Source organism: Aulostomus chinensis, chromosome 12 (assembly GCF_037954235.1).
Source record: "Aulostomus chinensis isolate RoL2024-O1b breed Wild chromosome 12, RoL_Achi_v1.0, whole genome shotgun sequence".
NCBI classification, from domain to species: Eukaryota; Metazoa; Chordata; class Actinopteri; order Syngnathiformes; family Aulostomidae; genus Aulostomus; species Aulostomus chinensis.
Window position 1 is genome coordinate 768,063 of NC_141331.1, and position 18,981 is coordinate 787,043.

The following is an 18,981-nucleotide window of genomic DNA, read 5'->3' on the forward strand; positions in this document are numbered from 1 at the left end:
ATAAATCAGGAGGTCAAAGGTTTTTGTATATTTTCCTTTAGATGTCACACTAGATTCTCAATAACTGAGGCAAAAGTATTGAATTGTTTATCTGTAAAAAGTGTACTTAATGAGACACTTACTGTAAGTGCATGCAATTTGCTACAAACAAGATACTTTCCAGTTCTATTAGATATTGGAAATATTGGCTGAGTTTAATTCTGGGAACCCTTTAAAATGACAACCGCTCTTAACCAAAAACCACCCTTTGAAGGATGTTTTTTGTTAAAATTTTAAATAAGGTGGGTTTATCTAGAGAGGAGAAAACCGATGAAAAGTTAGCTCCGCCCAGTGTTTTTAATTCGACTAGAAGGGCTCTTGTAGTCTTAATTGTCATAACAAATGTCATAGTCTCATTTTTCCATTTTGTCCATCAAGAATTGTGGGAGATATTTTCTTGAATGACTAAATAAAACTCCATTTAGTAAACAAGCATTTTTTGAATTTTTAATAAAAGATACTTTGTCAGAAATGCTATTTTCTGATGCATCAGATTTGTTCACAGTTACAAGACAGCACGGCTGTTGTGTTCGCATTGAACACAGAGAAAGATTTATCTACATGGAGGTGAGTGTAGCATGAGGAAAAGATTCGCACAAGTCTGACAAGTTAGATGAGATGAACAGATGAATATAAAAAAACATGTTTAACAGAGCAAAGTTTAGACTAAATTCATGAAAAAATTCACACATTCTGCAATAAATACATGGCTTTTGAAGCCCTTTGAGACAAACTGTTTGTGAAAATGGGCTCTACAAATAAAATTGCCTTGCCTTGCTTTTGAAACTGTAAACTTTCAGCAAATAATTTATTCTAAAATTGATGCATAATGTGTGGATTTCAACAGTCTTTCTATGTGTGTAGGTAGCTTTTACATTTGACAACGAACCAAGCAAATGTCAGATGTAATAACAATAAAAAAGGTCAGACCCCTTTTTGGGCTCATTAAATATTTTATTATACAAACTCTGAGACAACCAACCATGAAATCTGTACAAATTAACCATACATTTCTGTCTCAGAGTCATGTGTTTGAATTGACTTAATAGTTATTAAACTTAAAGATCGTTCCTACTCTTACATCTCTAAAATTACACATATTTACAATACATCAAACCATATTGAACATATGATGAGGTTTCACAGTGATATACCTTTTTTTTAAATTACCCCCGCAATGGTTTCATTCCACTGTGAATTCATTCACAGAAAACACAAACAAAGCTGTCGCACAAACTACAATAAATTACAACTGACATGTCCAGATTTACTTGACACTAGATTAGAATATTCATCTCACAATTCTCAGTTTTTCACTGTTTGACTGTTATGAAAGTGGTTTAAATATCAATCCTGTTTCTTGAAATATTTCAATAACAATAACAGCAGTGTTTGTGACATTTATCAAAGACTTTTGTTTTTTATTGATTTGCTTATTTGTTTCTAACATGGATTTTGATGAAAAATAGTGGTTGAACAAAAGTGGGGCCTATATATTTATTCTATTTCATTGGTTAACTGTTTCCCAAAACAAAAATCTGAAACTACATTCGAATGTTACAGTGAACTCTAAAAAAAGTAACATCTATCTCGATTTATTGATTCAGTTCCAGTCGTGCTAATTAAATTGTTGATCATTTTATTAATTTCTCCATTGTTATTTTTAATACAAATGATTGGAGAGAAATCTATAATTTGGCTTTGCAGCATCACACAATAATGTTATGTCTTTACGCCTTTGAGAAAAGCGATGCCCACTATTCCTGGTTGTCAAAACTTCCATAGTGCAAACACAGGTGACGAACACGATAAAAACAGACTGCTAATGTTAATCCTTTAAGCTGTTTGATTTTGACACGGAAGAAATTATTTGATAATTTAATTTCCGTGTCATTAAGGATTTTCCAATTTACCAAGGTGCTCTTTAAAGTGTTTCAACAAAACAAAGGCAAACGTAAACCCAGAACTTTCATGATCTATAAATGTGACACAACCAACATTCAAATCAACCAAATGAAGTTTCACACAATCCATTCCCATAAATGAAGCAAAAAAACGTGACAGCAGATAACACTGCAGCGAACCTTAGCAACACATGACAACAGTCACATGACAACAGTCACATGACAACGGCTGGCTGCTCAAAGATAAATGCTGCGTCCGAACTGCCAAGTGCCAACCTACGTCCTCCTCCTCCAACCTAAACACGGCGGCACCATTCAGACACCCTAGAAGATGGTGGTGAAGCACGACCTCTGCTGGCAGAGCACAGACACTGCAATTAGTTAGACAGCACCAACGAAAGCCCCACCTGCTGGCCTGACTGTGGTACTGCACTCCACTCTGACCACACCTTTCACTCATCCTCTATTATTAAGCACATTAACGCACCTTTAGTCATCAACAACTATAAATGTTAGTGTTCATCAGAATGGGAGACTGTTGGTGGCGCTAACTTGGCTTGAGGGTCCACAAGTTTTTAGGGGACGAAGAAGAAGTCCGCGGTGCATTGTGGGCCATAGGTTGCTCCGTAGGATGCACCTGAACCGACCTACAATGTGGGCGTGTTTAGGCTGGACTTTAGGTTGTGAAGTAGGTCGCTACTCGCGCCAGTTGTGGTTTTGGACAGCCTGCGACCTGCTCTGAGACCTACCATCAGACCTACTTGGCAGTTCTGATGCAGCAAAAGTCACTATTTCAACTGTGTTCGGTCAGTTTTAACAGGAAGTCAACGGATGTGATTCATAACCCTACTAATCCTGCATACTTTGATTAAAACCTGTAATTTGTGTACAGTCTAAAACAATGAAAAAAGACGGCAGTTTTTACCTTGAGCCTTAAAAAGCACCTGAATTGGCCAGTGTCTTATAGTACCATTTTGTTCCACAAGAGGCAATAGTGAGTAATTGGCACAGCAGTAACTGCACCAGAAGTCTGCATTCATTCTACAGAGTGTGGCTGAGGACTTTATATACTGCTACTTCACTTCATATAATTCGGCTTGTTGTAGCCATGTTTTAAAAAGCATCTTCGCGTGCATCAGGAACTCGTGAAATGCTGCCTCAGCCGGGGGTCTTACAGTGGTGAAGCATCAAGCAGAAGTTCTGCTTTCTGAAATGCCTCAAACTGCTTTCAGAGCAGTTGCTTTCAAAAGTAGTATTGGTTTATCATCCATGTTGACTCTTCATCTCTGTGACATTGCGGAGAAAATGCAATCCTAATGCAATTTTGGGGGCCTGTATTTTTTGAAAAGTTTCAGAATAATCAACTTTTTCCTGTGACACTGACCAAAATATATTTTATATGTCTGCATGGCATCTTCGAGGAAGCTAACTTACTTTAGTTGACTGCATGATGATGATGATTAAGCGTTTTCACACATCACATCACACAGGACATAAGTGTAACTGCGGTCCTTAAAGGTCATTTGAAAGCAACGTTTTTACAGACTGCCTTTACTTGCCAGTGATGCCTCATGTTGCACCTGGCTATAAAACAAATCAGTTTCATGCAAACCCTTAATCATAATCTTAAGTAAAACCACACTTGCGTCATAAAACAAAAACTGTACATTTATCTTTGTGCAACCAGCCCTCCAACCGTCAACCTTTAAAACACTTTCAGCAGTGCTGAAGTCTCAGTGGACCCAGTTGTGTTCTGGATTATGCATTTATACTCACCAGCATCATCCTGGGTTACATTGGTAATGAGCAGATTAAAATGGCCTGCAGTTTTCTCTTGGATTAAACACCTGTTGTCCCTGACATGCTTGCCATCTTTGTACCACTCAGCTGTAGGGTTTGGCTTACCGCTTACCAGACACTGGAGGATAACAGGCGTCCCTACTGCTGCTGTAACATTAGTCAGAGGGATGACACATCTAGGAGGTGTCTCAGTCACATGGAACTGGAAGCTACACATATCAGAGGACTTCCCTTTAAACTCGATCTTGTCATCTTTTGCTGGCTCAGCAAATACATCAAACTTAACACTTACATATTTCTCTCCATGTTCGCTCATTTCATTGTCAGTGTTAGCCACAAGCCTGACTGCTCGTTGTGACTCATCTTCTTCTTGCTGAAATTCAAACTCAAGCTCAATTTCCGATGCCTGTTCATCATCAAATGTCGTATTGCCAACCATCAAGTCAAACTTCTGTGGCTGGACTTTGGCACTGCCAAGGGACACTGCGGTCAACTCTCGACCTCTGGTCTTCCCAGAGAAAGCCTGAGCACTTAACACCACCAGAGAGGCTCGGCACAGTGTCTCTCCAACAACATTGATGGCCCTGCAGCTGTACACTCCGCTATCTTGAGTTGTGACTTTACAGACCCTCAGGAAGTGGTTATCCCCATCAGACGAGTGCAAATATTTTTTAGTATTATGAGGAATTTTTTTGTCACCTTTGAACCAGGACACAATTGGAGATGGAATCCCCATCAATGAGCACTCAAACATGACAGTGGTACCCTCTGGAGTTTCCATGTCACAGATGGGATTGATAAACCGTGGAGGCATCTCAGTGACCTCAAAAGCTATTTTCAAGTCAGGCTGCTCCTGAGTTACAAAGTCCACAGCCCCCTCCTCATAAATACTGGGTAGCACATCCAAAGATATGATCATGCTCTTGTTGTCGGCCGTGTACTCAGGAATGGTAATGATCTTTACCTGTTTCTCAAACTCTTTCACCTCATTTTCATCCAATTCTACTTCAAGCAGAATCTCCTGAGGGGACGGTGAGCGAGATGAATCGTCTTCCTCTACATCAAACTCCATCACATGCTGATGGGTGACAGCAGGCGGAGCTGGCATGAATTTCACTTCCTGGGATACAACTACAACTAAAGCAACACTTCTGGCTTCACCCACATAGTTCACAGCCTCACAGATGTACTCTCCCTGATCTGCTTTAGTAGCATTGTGAATTGTTAGAGAGATGCTGTCACCTTCCCTGTCCATTTTGACTCTATTGTCTGCCAACAGTGGTGTTTTGTTGCAGAACCATTTCACCTCAGGGGAGGGAAGACCAAAAACCTCTGCATAAAATGTTAAAGCATCATTTTCAATCACTCTTTTCTTCATAAGGGGTTTGAGGAAAGCAGGAGGGATTCCCTGCACTTTCTCCTGAAGGGTTGTCAGGCCAAGTGACCCTTTATCCATGGCTAGAAATCGAATCTTGTCCACATTTATTCCAGGGGCAGTTGCTTCAATATCCTCATCAGCAGGGGATGTCAGGAACTGAACTGGTGAAAAGAACCTGTCACTGGAGTCTCCTGTTGAGGATCTTTTATGTTCCACAGGGGAGAAAGGATATTCCTGCGGGGTCATAAAGCCACCAAGTGCATCAGAACTGGGGGTTTGGAAGGACATGGGAGACTTGGGAGTGTGAATGGATTCTTCAGTTGGCTGTGAGATCTCAGTAGATGAGCCCGGGGTGTAGAACCTCTCCGCTACCTCGGTGATCTCTTCACTTACAGTGCTGCCAATTTCTATTGACATTTCTGATTCAGGGGACAGGGGCCTTCCCCAGACTGTTGGAGGGTTGTAGTAGTCATAGACAGCACCAAAAGTGACCTCCTCCTCCTCCATGGAGCCGACTGCTGCTGCTTTACTCTCCGAGCCAGCTCTTTCCGGTGTAAGTTCACTGGATTCGTGGGAGGCAGCACATTCAGGCAAACCAAGAGGTTTAATGCAACTGTCTACCTTTGGTTTAACAATGATTGGTTTAGTTTTCGGCATTTCCTGCACATCAAACTTCTCATCTTCACTCTTGATTTGTGTTTGAGATCCAACTTGATCACCGGCCATAAATTGCTCTGACACTTCAGTCACATCAGCCTGGGAGTCTGGCAAACTAACAAAGACACCACTGTCCATTGAGGGCTCTGGGTTGGAAACCAGCCCCTCCCTCACAAATTTTCCTAGAGAAGACCCCGAGATTAAAATCAGTTCCTCACCAGAAAATTCAGCTTCCTCACTCACATGCTCCTCCCCCGACATAAAAATGTCTCCCTCAATACTTTCTTTTGCCTCTTCTTTTATTTCTGCCAACTGCTCCACAGCACAAGCACCTTCTGCAGGACTCACCATCTCATCAGGCTCACTATGAACAGAGAAAGACCCTGTCGCTGCACTTTTTCTCTCAGCCAAAAGTGATTGAGGAAATCCTTTAGGCTTGGGCTTCTCAAGTTTTTGGGCTCGAATTGAAGTTCTGACAGAGTGTTTTACTGCAGGCACTCTCTCAGTCTCAAGAGGAATGAAGCTACTTGTCCTGTCAAATGTTTTCACAGCCCCCCCTTTCTCCATCTGTACCCCACCCACCGGCATTTGTTCAGGACTACCAGCGGGTTTCTGAGGTTTAAGCTGAATCAACTTTGGAGACTCCTGCATTTCCTCTATGAATTGTTTGACTGCATCATGACATTCTGCTGAAACGGTTCCATCTTCAGTATTAACAGATATCCCATCAATCTCATTGTCTTTCTCCAGAGAAGATGTGAGCTGGGAAGTCTTTGAACAGACATGTTCATTTGTGCGAGGAACTGTTAGAGAAGAAAACTCTTCCCCTAAATCAGTGAATTCAAGGTCTGCTGCAAAAGCTAAAGCTTTGAGAGGATTTTTCATGGTAGCAGCCACGCCAGCATCACCCTCGACATGTAAGTTGCCAGGTTTAGATCCAATCAATGGCTCTTGCTCCTCAAGAGGAATGGCAACTCTAGGTATAAACTTCTGAGGGAAAAATGTTGTTTTATTTTGCTCCCCTTGGAAGGTAGGTGTCATTACTGCAACTGGTGAGTCTGATTCAAAAGCTTGTTTTATCTGAGCCACTTTAATCACAGCAGCAGAAGCTTGTAGACCACAACCGGATACAGTATAGGAGTCTCTAGAGACACTGGATTTTGGGGCTTTGACAACCTCCTTTGATATGTCATGGGAACTTTCAACTTTATCTTTTGATTGAAGTTCTGCCTTGAGAAATGACACATCACAAAAGCTTGTAACTTCTCCCAGCTTATTTCTAGCTACACATGTGTATATTCCAGCATCAGTGTACGTAAAATTTTTGATATAAAGCCTGTAAGTTTGACCATGTTCTTCAAGTCTGTGTTTCCCAGCTGTGATTTCAAGGCAAATGTTCTCATAGTACCATGTGACCTCTGGGGAAGGTTCACCTGTGATTACACATTCTAGCACAGCAGTGCTGCCATCAGAGCAGGTGATATTCTCCAGTTCACTAACCACATGAGGAGCCTCACCTACAACATCAAAGGAGAAAGTAAATTTGTGTTGAGCAGTCTGAGAGGTTCTGTCATCAGTCGGCACATTTGAGACACTGTCTGCCACGACCTGAGGTCTATCCACACTGCTTTCCTCTGTCATCAGAGGCACAGGAGAGGCAGCAGTTATTCTGATCTCCACAGGTGAAGATTCGTCTAAGCAGTCTAAGCAGTGGCGTCTGTGGACCCCCACCTGAGGGACCTGTAGTGATGCCTTTCCTTTTTCTGTGGGGGGCTGAAGTTTTTCCTCCTGATTTTCTTCATCCCTCTCTGGATCCTCTGTTACTATCACCTTCTTAGTGACACCTCTCACCACTTTTTTATCCCAGATCTCAAGAGTTGCACTGCACATGGATTTGCCATATTTATTGGTGATGACACAGTCATATGTCCCCTGGTGATCTGTTGTTGGATAGAAGATTGTGAGCTTTGATTTATTGGATTTGCTCATGACATCATAGTCAGGGTTGTCAACCAATGAGTGTCCATCCTTGAGCCAAGAGACTGTGGGCTGAGGGTCACCCTGGAAATGGCAGGTAAACTCTGACATCTCACCGGTACGTACTTTGACTGAGGATATTTCTTTCACAAATACGGGATGAGAGCCTCCGACATTTGTATCCCCAGCCCTCATGATCTTGGACTTCTGAGACTGGTTAACACCCACTTCAAAATGATCCACTACAGAAACTCTTTGTTTTTTGGTTGAAGCTCCATATTCAAGTTTTTCTACACCAGTTCCCCCGCCTAACCTAGAAAAGTCTTTGCTACTTTCCTCTTTGCTCAGACCTACAAATTCCTTCCGTTTTCTCCATGCACTTCCATCTGGGGGGGTTCCTAACCCTCTGTCATCTCCCAAGTCTTCTTGGAATCGACTGTTGGATTTGTCGGCAGTCATAGCATAATCCACTCTCCTCAGCTTCCAGTCTGCCTCTATTCCCAGATCATCCTGAGGACTATGACTTGGTGAACCTCTCCTGACTGAAGGCAACTCTCTGAAAAGCTCATGAGCACTGTCCCCTTGGGCAGAAGCAAGTTCATATCCTCCATAAGGTCCACTGGTAAGCTGGGAGGTAGAGTATCCCTGAACCTGACATGCTTCATTTTTGACAGCCATTGATTTTGAAGAGCAGGCAGTTTGAGCAGGCATATCTGAATGGTGTGTTAAATCAGCATGCAAAGGAGGAGGATTTGCTATGAAAGAGGTAGAGGGGTCATGCTCAACTGCATGTTGAAGAGGTGAAGCTTTCGTCATTTGTAAGTCACCAGCAAGTAAACTGTCTTCCAGCAGGGGTCCTTGGCTATACGAAGCTACATGGACAGATGAAGGTTTTCTTGCCACTGCAGGTACACAGGTTGATTCTGCAAATGGAATTGGAAAAGTATTGGGACAAGTATCATGAGTAGCACCAGCATGATGGTGCTCACTTGATGGGGACATTGTCTGAAGTGGCACCCCATAGCAAAATTGTTTACTGTAATTGTCCACAGCCCACCCAGACTCCAGTTCAGGCACTTCCTCTTGTTCAACTACATCTGTTTGCCATTTAAGTATGCGTTGAGCCAGTGCTTCCTCCTCACTTACAAGGTACTCACTGTCCCTCTGCAACCTGGTTTCACAACCTTCTGTTGTCAGTTTACTAACTGTGGGCCACTGTGGGCTACTATTCAGCTGATTTTGGAGATCGGCAGAAATGGATTCCCTCAAGAGGATTTTTTCTTCTTCTTTTCCTGGGGAAGTCCTGCCACAAATTACTTCATGTTGTTGCATTAGTTCTAAAGCTGAAGCACCAGTATTATTTCTGATACCCTTCGTGGTCCTTTCTGTCTCCATTGGGGGATAACGCTCAACCCAGTCGGACTCCGGTTTGACAACTTGTTCCATCAGAACATCCTGTTGCCATTTCATTATCCGCTGAGCAAGAGCTTGCTCTTCACTGACAAACTGCTCACTCTCAGTCGCCAGCTCAGATATGTTCTCCCTTGACAACTGGAGCTCACGCTCTTCTCTAGTTGTACCACACAACATTTTTTCTGCTCTTACTTTTACTCTAGGGGACACCTCAGTTTCTACTCCTGCTGCACCATCTTTCATTCTTGAGAATTTTTCTTCCTGCACGAGCGATGCATCCATTTCCAATTCTTCTGACGTCCTCTCTCTGGCTTTAGTCAAAAGAGAGATTTGTTGTTGGTCTCCTCTATTCAACTTTTGTTTCAACATGACAGTGTGGTCAACAGTTCCTTCGTCCTCAACCACTTCCTGCTGGGTATAAATATAGCCAACAGGCTCTAAGTACTCCGTCTTTGCTGGCATGGGCAGATCAGTTTCAGGGTAGAATGTTCCTTCTTCTGACATCTCCATGCTTTTCTGACATTTCCTGAATCGCTGGACCTGGAGTTCTTCCTCACACTTTATTTGTTCAACCTCAAGACTCTTCTCATACTGAGCCCTCAAAGACTCATTTGGCCCAACTGTGTCTGATGGTTTCTGATCTGGCGTTGGAGCTTCACTGTGAAACCTCTCCTTGACAGATCTGATAGACCTTGTCCTAGGCAATTCTCTAAGACTGGCATCTGCTCTTGCAGGTAACGGTTCAGCTTCAGCTCTTCTTGCATGTACTTTGGGCATTTGTTGTGCAAACATAACCGGCACTGCAACTTCTATTTCATGTTCTCCAAGTTCAACTTCAGGGGGTGTGAATTTTGACAAAGTTGCAGCTTCAGGAACTGCAGAACTTGCCTTAATTCTGAGCGATTTATGAAAGGACAGGGGCAAATTCTCACTCTCTACAGTTGTTCTTTGCTTCATCACTTCCTGCTGGGAGTAGATGGGCTGCTCAGGTTCAATGTACTGTGTCTCCGCTGGCACGGGCAGACCAGTTTCAGGCTGAAGTGTTTTCCCCTCTGATGTCCTACTTATTGACTGCAATTTTCTCATCCACAGGGCTTCGAATTTTTCCTCGCATGCCATATATTCAGTCTCCAGACTCTTCTCATACTTAGCCCTCAAAGATTCCTTATATGGTTCAACTCTGTCTAATGGTTTGTCATCTGGTGTTGGAACTTCACAATGGAACCTCTCCTTGATGGATCTGATAGGCTTTGTCCCCTGCGATTCTCTGAGACTGGTGTCTACTGTTACAGGTGATGGTTCAGCTTTTGCTGTTCTTGTGTTTACTCGAGCCAATTTTTGTGGAGCTGCAACTGCCTCTTCCTGTCCTCTTAGTTTATCTTCAGGTGATTTGAATGTTGGCTTAATTACAGCTTCAGGATCTACCAAAATTGCCTTCATCTTGTTTGATTTATGGAAGGAGGGGGGCATGCCCTCAGTTTTTATGGTGTTTGGTTCCATCAACTTCTGTTGGGAGTAAACAGGCCCCTCAGGCTCTTTGTAAGTTGTCTGTGCTGGCATGGGCAGACCAATTTCAGTGTGAAGTATTTCCCCCTCTGACACCCTGCTTCCTTCCTGCAATTCCATGCCCTGCAGGGCCAAGAGTTTTTCATCCCTCTCCCTATATCCAGCTTCCAAATTCCGATCATACCGAGCGCTCAAAGAGTCCTCAAATGGCTTAGATCTGCCTGACACTTTGTCATGTGCTGTCAGAGCTTCACTATGCAAACTCTCCTTGCCACTAGTAACGGACCTTGACCGGTACAATTCTCCATATCTGGCCTTTTCTCTTGCTTCTGTACTAGTTGATGACTCAGCTTCTAGTTCCATGGTCTGTGCATTTAATCTAGGTGACTTTTGTGTCAAAGTTACCGGTGATGCACTTTCTACTTCATCTCCTCTAATTTTTATTTCTGCTGATTTAGGTGTTGACACGCTTGCAGCATCAGGATTCACCAACTTTCCCTTCATTCTGGGTGATTTATTGAAGGAAGGGGGCATAGCCTTGGTCTCTATGGCGCTTCTTTGTTCTGTTACTCTCTGCTGGGAGTGAACCTGCCCCTCATGTTCTATGTAGTCTGTTTTTGCTGGCATAGGCAGACCAGTTTCAGGGTGAAGTATTTCCCCCTCTGCCATACTGTTCCCTTCCTGCCATTTCATGAGCCGTAGGGCCAGGAGTTTTTCCTCACATGCCATGTATTCAGCTTCCACTTCAGCTACTCTAGAATTAAGTGTCTGTGATTTTTGTGCCACAATGACTGGCTCCTTACTTTCCACTTCCTCTCTTCTAACTTTAACTTCGGGTAATTTGAATGTCGACACAGGTGCAACTACAGGATCTACCAATTTCTCCTTTGCTTTCACCTGAGAGTAAATGGGCCCCTCAGGCTCCAAATACTGTGTCTCTGCTGGCATATGCGGGTCACTTTCCCGGTGAAATACTACCTCCTCTGTCATTCCACTTCCTTTCTGGCCTTCCCTCCTCAGTGGAGCCTGGAATTTTTCCTCACACTGCAGATGTTCAGCTTCCAGACTCTCCTCACACTGAGCCCCAAAGGACTCCTCATATGGTTTGACTCTGCCAGATGCTTTGTCATGAGGTGTTAAAGCTTCACTAAGGAACCTCTCCTTGAATGCTCTGATGGGCACTGACTGGGGCAACTCTCCAAGTCTGGACTCTGCTTTTGCTTTAGTTCTAGTTAATGACTCAGTTTTCATTTCTGCTACTTGAGCATTTGGTCTTGGTGATTTTTGTGCCAATAAGACAGGTGATTCATAGACCACATTCTCCCCCCTTAATGTTATTTCAGTCGATTGTAATGCTGACACAGTTGTAGCTGTAGGACGAACCAAACTTGCATTCATTTTGGGTGATCTATGGAAGGCTGGGGGCATGGTCTCAACATCCACAGTTCTTCCCATCTCCACCACTTCTTGCTCAGAGTAAATGGGCCCTTCGGGCTCTATGTAATGTGCCTCTGCTTGTATCGGCAGACCAGTTTCAGGATGAAATGTTTCCTCTTCTGACATCCTACTTCCTTCCTGCCATTTCCTGATCCGTAGGGCCAGGAGTTTTTCCTCACACTCCATGCGGTCAGCCTCCAGACTCCTCTCATACTGAGCTCTTAAAGACCCCTCTTCATATGGCTCAACTCTTGTAGTTGTTATACATTCTAATTCATCACTTGAGAACGTCTTCCTGATAGATGTGACTGGCTTAGGTCTCAACTCAGTGACTGGTGCCTCTTCATGAACAGGCATATATTCCCTACTTTCAGTGTATGCAGAAGTTTCTGGATATGATACTTCCATGTGTGGGTCTTCTGGATGATACTGGTGAGCCTCCAACTTAACAGACTTCGCCATGTGGTCAGCAACCATGCTGGGATGCTCAGTTTGCATCTGTTTGAAGCTATCATCTGCCTGTGATTCAAGACAACTCTCTTGTTTTTTGTTCTCTTGAAACTCTGAATAGTCCTGTTCTGATTTCATTTGTGTCTGTGGCACCATTGTATCAACAAGCTCACCTCTCATGATTTGAATGGCTCTGGTTCTGGACTGAGGCTCAAATGAATGCCTCACACGTGGCTGGGATAAATCCCTGCTCAAGTCTTTGCCTTGAAACTCCTTAGGACTCTCTCCTAAATCAAAAGGCCGATTAAAATGTGGGACATCAGAGAGAGAAACCGGTTTGACCCTGAGCCTTTCCACATAATCTGCATAGCTTGACTCACTGCCTACTGACTCTAACTCAAACTCAGTGGAGGACATGGTAGAGATTGAAAGCCTCTTCTTTTGCTGGACAGCTTTCTGAAGAGTGCTTAGTTTTGTTCTTACCTCATTGTGAAGGCTTTCAGTGTCACTGAATCGATCACTGTATCTGTCACTGCATCTATCACTGAACTTGTCACTGAAGCGAGCACCAGTGTGCCGGTCACAGTAGATATCGCTGAATCTATCGTTAAAGCGCTCAGATCTGTCAAACATGGGGGGAGGGGAAGGAGCACGCTCAGAAGCAGTCTCCAAACATTTAGACTCTTTCTCTGAGTCTTTTTGTTTTGAAGAGGAACTTGAACAAAAGTATACTGTACGCACCAGAGCTTTCTTAGATCGAGAACGCCCCCGATACACTTTTGACATCTTGTCAAACGGTGACCCTACGCACCTGAGGTCAACCCTTATTTTTCTCTCACTCCTCTGCTCTGCCATCGCATCTAAGCTTTCATGGACTTTAGCAGAACGTTTCACAAAGCCTAGGTAGTTTGCAGACTGCTCTTCGGTGAGTGACACCAATAATGAGGCCGTGGACTCTGCAGAGCCCTCAGTGTTGATCGCCATTACCTTGTAACTACCTGAGTCCTTTTCTTTGATGCAATCAATAACCAGACTAGTAGTGTGCATGTGCAACTTGCTGTCTGTACAGATGCTACGTCTACGCTCTTTAGGAATAGATCTGTTGTTATGAAACCAAAGAATAGTTGGAGCAGGACAAGCAACCAGTTTACATTTAAACTCCACTGGTTCCCCCTCCATAACTGACTGGAACTTGAGTTTCTTGGTGAAAGAAGGTTTGATGTTCTCCGTCCAAGAGCTTATGGAGGAGGTTCTGCTAGAGCAACGATTGGCCGACACCAGGCCTTGATCCAAGAAGTCCTCTGTGTCTGAGAAGGCTCCTCTCAGCTGTTGAGTGCCACTGAGTGTCATGCTGCTGTGAGACGTTTCCTCTTGGTTTTCTTGATGAAACAGCTCTGCAATCCAAAACAGATAAGTGTCAGAATAACACAGCCTCGAGTGGTAAAATGAGAGAAAGGATTTGAATGAATCATTAATGGAAATATTAAATGCATGCTAGGAGTCACAATGCCATAAGAAATAAGTTCACTCACCATATTTGTTCGAATAAACGCAAGACGTGATTCTTTTTATTAGAAACCTGCAGGAAGTTTTGATCCTTCGTCTGTGGAAATTTCTTCAAAACAAATTATTTATTATTCTTATTATTATTGTTGTTAAAAAAGCATACTTCCGAGGAGGACAGCTAACATTTGTTTTACTTTTTGGTCATCGCTTTGGCTGTTTGTTTGAATATTCCTTACCTGACTTGCAGACTTGGAGAATAAACGCCCTTTCTAATCCTTTAACTTAGGAAGAACGAATCACTCACAGGTGTCAATGAGAAGCAATGGCAAACATCTCTCATTCTTCTTTCAAAACAAATTAAGCAGTAAAATTGGGTGAGAAGGCGTTTATTCGAACTAATATAGTTTTCTGGTGTTATTTTGAATGCAAACCACAGGAATCACATCCGCTATCTGCAAGCCAGGCGAGGGAATATTTTGCAGGAGGAAGATCTCAATTCCAGATGCAGTAAACCTTCATATCTTTTAAAGGGTACTTAAAATCCAGAATCCTTAAAAGACACATATCCAGCACCTTTACAAGAGAAAGAGGAACCCTTCATGCCAAAGTGAAATACACTACTGGATGCAAAACCCAAGTGTCAGGAACTGATAAAAGCAGTTTGGATCAGTGTTCGTCTGGGAAAGGATTACCAACAGAAGAAAATACAGACAATTGGAATTTGACATCATGACACATAACGAGGACATGCATCTGTAGAAATTAAAAGATCATTTAAGTTGACAGATCAACATCATACTTTCAGACTCTAAAAGCAGATCGTGGATGCAGGCCAGCTCTAATGAACTCATGCATCCACACATGTGCTTCTTCTCCATCTTCTCAGCAGCTTCTCCAGGGAGCCTGATCTCCCATCACCCACCAACAGACCAGACCGAGTTAAACACCGCTACAGCGACTCAGCATGTGTGTCTGATAAAGGATGGTTGGAAATCTGCTGTGACCTTACCTTTGACTTCTTGCTCGATTCTGGCCTCAATCTCCTGTCTCACGTGAGTCACTGCAGAGGAAAGAGTCTCAGGTCAGAGGTCATCTACACCAAGATCATTGATTTCATAGAGCCAATGGCAGTCTTCCCACCTTTCCATCACATTCTTGTGAAAAAAAGGGATTTGAATTGTTGCAATTTGTCTTTGTGAACCAAAAAAAATTTATTTGTCTTTATGCATTTGGGGTCAAGCTTAACATGTGTAATCTAATAACACATGAGCACGACCTTGATAAAGTAGACAAATAAAAGCGATCTGAGGACACAGTGTGTGCAAAAGGGCTTTTAGAAATAATACTGAAACTTTTGCATCAAATATGGTGACTTGATGCTGCAGCTGAGCCATGAGCCGCAGTCTGAAATGTAAATGTGTTGCCCCATCCCCCTTAAACAAAACCAGCACCGGAGCAGTTGGGATTGAATATTGGGCATTCTAACATGAATAAAAGGCAAATGAATCTATTTAGCCTATGAGGTTTCAAAGGACCTCATGAGCCACATTGTGTTTTAATTCTTGTTAACAACAAGATTTCAAGGTGAGAAAACAACTAGTGAGAAAATCACTAGCACAGCACAGAGGCCTCAAATGACAGCCAGGAAGGTGAAGTTCCTGGAGGAGGGAAGTGAAGAGGTTACAGGTGAGGCCTCATGCAGGTTCCAGATGGTCCCAGTGAGGGTGGTGGGGGAAGGTGATCATCCCAGGAGTGAATGTCGAGGTTAGTGTGAATGGGCCAAGGCCCCCATTCATTTTCCTATCACTGGAAGTCCAACAATTCTAAATCTTTCACAGCATCCAGAAAAGATCAGAGCTGACCAATCGGGTCACTGATGTAGAAGTTGAGTCCCTTCAGGTCTGGTGATGCTGAGTCTGCTGTATGAGCAGAGGATCTGTAAACCCAAGTTTGGCTGCATAGACATAAGAATAATCACTGATGTTTATAGATTTTTATTGGTTATAGCTCTGATACAGCTCTGATACTGATGTTGCAGGTTAGTTCATATACCCGTGAGGTGTTTCATCAGGAGACGGCGAGGGGAGAGTGAGGGTGAATTAATCTCGCAGAATTTACATCATATCTGAGGGATCTGACAGGGGCCACCACAATTTACCTTCATCTTCTTCTTTGGTTATGGTGAGAGTGGCTGAGCAAGCAGCCTCTCCAGCACGGTTGGCCGCCCTACAGGTGTACTGACCCGCATGCTCCAAGAAAGCATCGACTATGATGAGTGTTGCGGTGTTTGTCACCTCATCAAAATGGAACACCAGGTTTTTAGTGGGCTGAACTGGCTGCCGGTTGTGAAACCAGCTGATCTCTGGCTTGGGCATGCCAGACACACATGCATGAAAGCGGGCCACCTCCCCATGTGGCACAGAGCAGCTCATGATTGGCTGGATGAAAACGGGCTTTTGGCCGATGGAGGCTTTCTCTAGACTGACGAGCCTGGTGGAGATGCGAGACTCGTCGGGAACATCCATAGATTGTTTTTGCCCTGAAAGGAAGTGTGTTTATGACTTCACAGTTTCATCTGGTTTCCATGGCTATCAATCAACTCAGGAATTGCTCATTTCTGACATCATCTGCTTTACTCAGGAACCCTCAGTTGATTTCTTTTGGAGGAATGTTCAAAAGGATTTTAAAGTTGATCTTCACTCTGAACCTTTATGATACTTATGTAATTGTGATGGTGCTGCCGGACATTAAATACCAGGGACCATGACCCCGACACATCCTGAGATTACTTCCTAATTGTCTTGTTTCCTCAAGATAAGTTTTCAGTGCTACAAACAAAATAACTGACAGCCAAAAGATACCAGATGTCTGTTGGACTGTCCTCATCATCGGTTCAGGGTTACAAGCAATTCTTGATGATAACAAACTCACCATCTAGCGTTAGTGTGGCAGAGCAGGAGGCGGTCCCAGCAATGTTTGTGGCCACGCAAGTGTACTCGCCCTCATCCTCGGGGAAAACTTGCGCGATCTCCAACTGACAGCTGTCGTCAAACTGTGACATTCTGAAGAAGTCCGACTGCCTGACCTCCTTGTCCTTGTGGAACCAGCTGATCTTCACATCTGGCAAAGGAGAGGGAGCATAATCAGAAAGCCTGTTTTTCAAGCGCAATAAAAATGTGTTTACGTTCTACTCAAGTGTTTTCAGCTGCAACTTGAAGCTCTTGTTACCATTAAATAGTCATAGTAAATAGTAAATAGTAATCTGTATTCTTACCATCTCCACGGACTCGGCACTGGAAGCGGGCTGGTTCTCCCTCGCGGGCTGAGGTGCTGCTGATGGGTGAGATGACAACAGGCGGGGCAACAGAAGCAGCCGAGTCGGGAGAAACCACCTCGGATACTGTGAAACACATGAATATGAATCCACACACATCTGGGTGCTGATGTGAACTACTTCCCTGCTCAGAAAACAACTTGTTTTACCTTCCACGTTGAGTGACGCGGTGCTGGTGGCAGTGCCGTAGTCATTCTTGGCCTCACAGTTGTACACAGCGGTGTCCTCAGGGAAGACTTCAATCAGCAGCAGGGTGTGCTCATCAGCGTCATGGAGGAACTTGCACTTGAAGCCTGGAGACAGAGCCTGCGAGTTCTTGTACCAGAAGACCTGAGGCTGAGGGACACCGCTCACCTGCACCGAGAAGCGAGCCGGTTTCCCAGCCCCCACCGACTGGGGCTCCATGTGGCGAAGGATCTTAGGTGGCTCCGGGACTAAGAGAGATCCCACAAAAAGGGTTTAATGAGCGAGAAAGAGGAGAATTTTGACAGAAATCTACAGACAGTTATAGCCTCTGGAAACAAGGGCCAGTGTTCAGGGTCCTAGCGTAGCTACCTAGCTGACAGACAGTCAAAGCCTCTGGAAACAAGGGCCAGTGTTCAGGGTCCTAGCGTAGCTACCTAGCTAGCAGACAGTCAAAGCCTCTGGAAACAAGGGCCAGTGTTCAGGGTCCTAGTGTAGCTACCTAGCTAGCAGAGAGGCATAGCCTCTGGAAACAAGGGCGAGCTAGCAGGTATCTGGTTCAATGCTTGCTTGTTTATGGCTCATTATTCACAGTCAGTATAGGAAATTGGGACATCTGCATGGAGTTGAAACACGAAGAATACAAGCAGACTGTGTCAAAAACAGCCAGTTTACACTCCGCTGACACTTCAAAATCACTAAAACTGCTTTGTTCCACAGCCAGACTGCAGACATTTTTCCCACCATCGCATTTCAGCAAATGTGGTCCCTCACTTCTGGCTCCACACAGATTCTTTTACATGGACACAACCAAAGCTGTGATTGGTCGAAGCTATTCAGACAGAGAACGAAAACCAGGAGCTTCCTGTCCCAAATTTTTTGCCCTCGGTTACAGATTCCATATTTATATGCAGGGTCGGTTTATAGAGATAAGCTCATGTTACACTTGAAGACACCTCCACCCCTTCAACCCTGTCTTTACAGTCTGAAAACTAAACAATAAATGATGGATCCACATTCAAGTCAGCAAAGGGCTAAGAAGTAGCAGTTCGGCCAGCTCTGGCACTCATGCTTCACCGATCTGTGACTGTCAGCAATAATCACAGCCTAATGGTGATCCTGATGACCATGGTGCTCTTGTCAGGATGCTTGTGCTGGACTTACTGTTGACACGAAGCTGCAGTGAGCTTCTGTTCTTGCCGGCAATGAAGGTGTACTCGCCAGCGTCACTTCTGTAGGCCTCTGAGATGGTGAGGCGGTGGATCTTCCGAATGGCAACGTAATTGAACCTTTCCTCCATTGAAAACTGGATCTCCACGCCGTTCCTCAGCCAGCGACCCTCCACGTCATCCTCGTTCACCTCAAACTCGAAAGTTGCTCTGTGTTTCTCCAGAACC

The 18,981-nt window shown here is 43.9% G+C and overlaps 2 protein-coding genes across 2 annotated transcripts in view; both read right to left on the reverse strand.

Moving 5' to 3' along the window:
* Positions 1-18,981, reverse strand: part of LOC147251642 (titin-like) — a 204,696-nt gene that overhangs the window by 168,843 nt on the left and 16,872 nt on the right. Inside the window, exons 35-40 of the mRNA XM_086221100.1 lie at positions 18,749-18,980; positions 17,551-17,835; positions 17,342-17,467; positions 16,999-17,187; positions 16,226-16,606; positions 15,077-15,127 (exon numbers count right to left, since the gene is read on the reverse strand). Coding sequence (XP_086077226.1) covers positions 15,077-15,127; positions 16,226-16,606; positions 16,999-17,187; positions 17,342-17,467; positions 17,551-17,835; positions 18,749-18,980 — 1,264 coding nt within the window. The remainder of the gene's footprint in view (positions 1-15,076; positions 15,128-16,225; positions 16,607-16,998; positions 17,188-17,341; positions 17,468-17,550; positions 17,836-18,748; position 18,981) is intronic.
* Positions 818-13,911, reverse strand: LOC147251644 (uncharacterized). Its single transcript, XM_086221093.1, has one exon. It carries the CDS (start codon positions 13,909-13,911, stop codon positions 3,649-3,651), a length of 10,263 nt encoding a protein of 3,420 aa, XP_086077219.1. The 3' UTR covers positions 818-3,648.

Bases quoted from the DNA above. Each gene is read 5' to 3' on its own strand.
- LOC147251644 (XM_086221093.1), bottom strand. From the start codon at position 13,911: ATGACACTCAGTGGCACTCAACAGCTGAGAGGAGCCTTCTCAGACACA.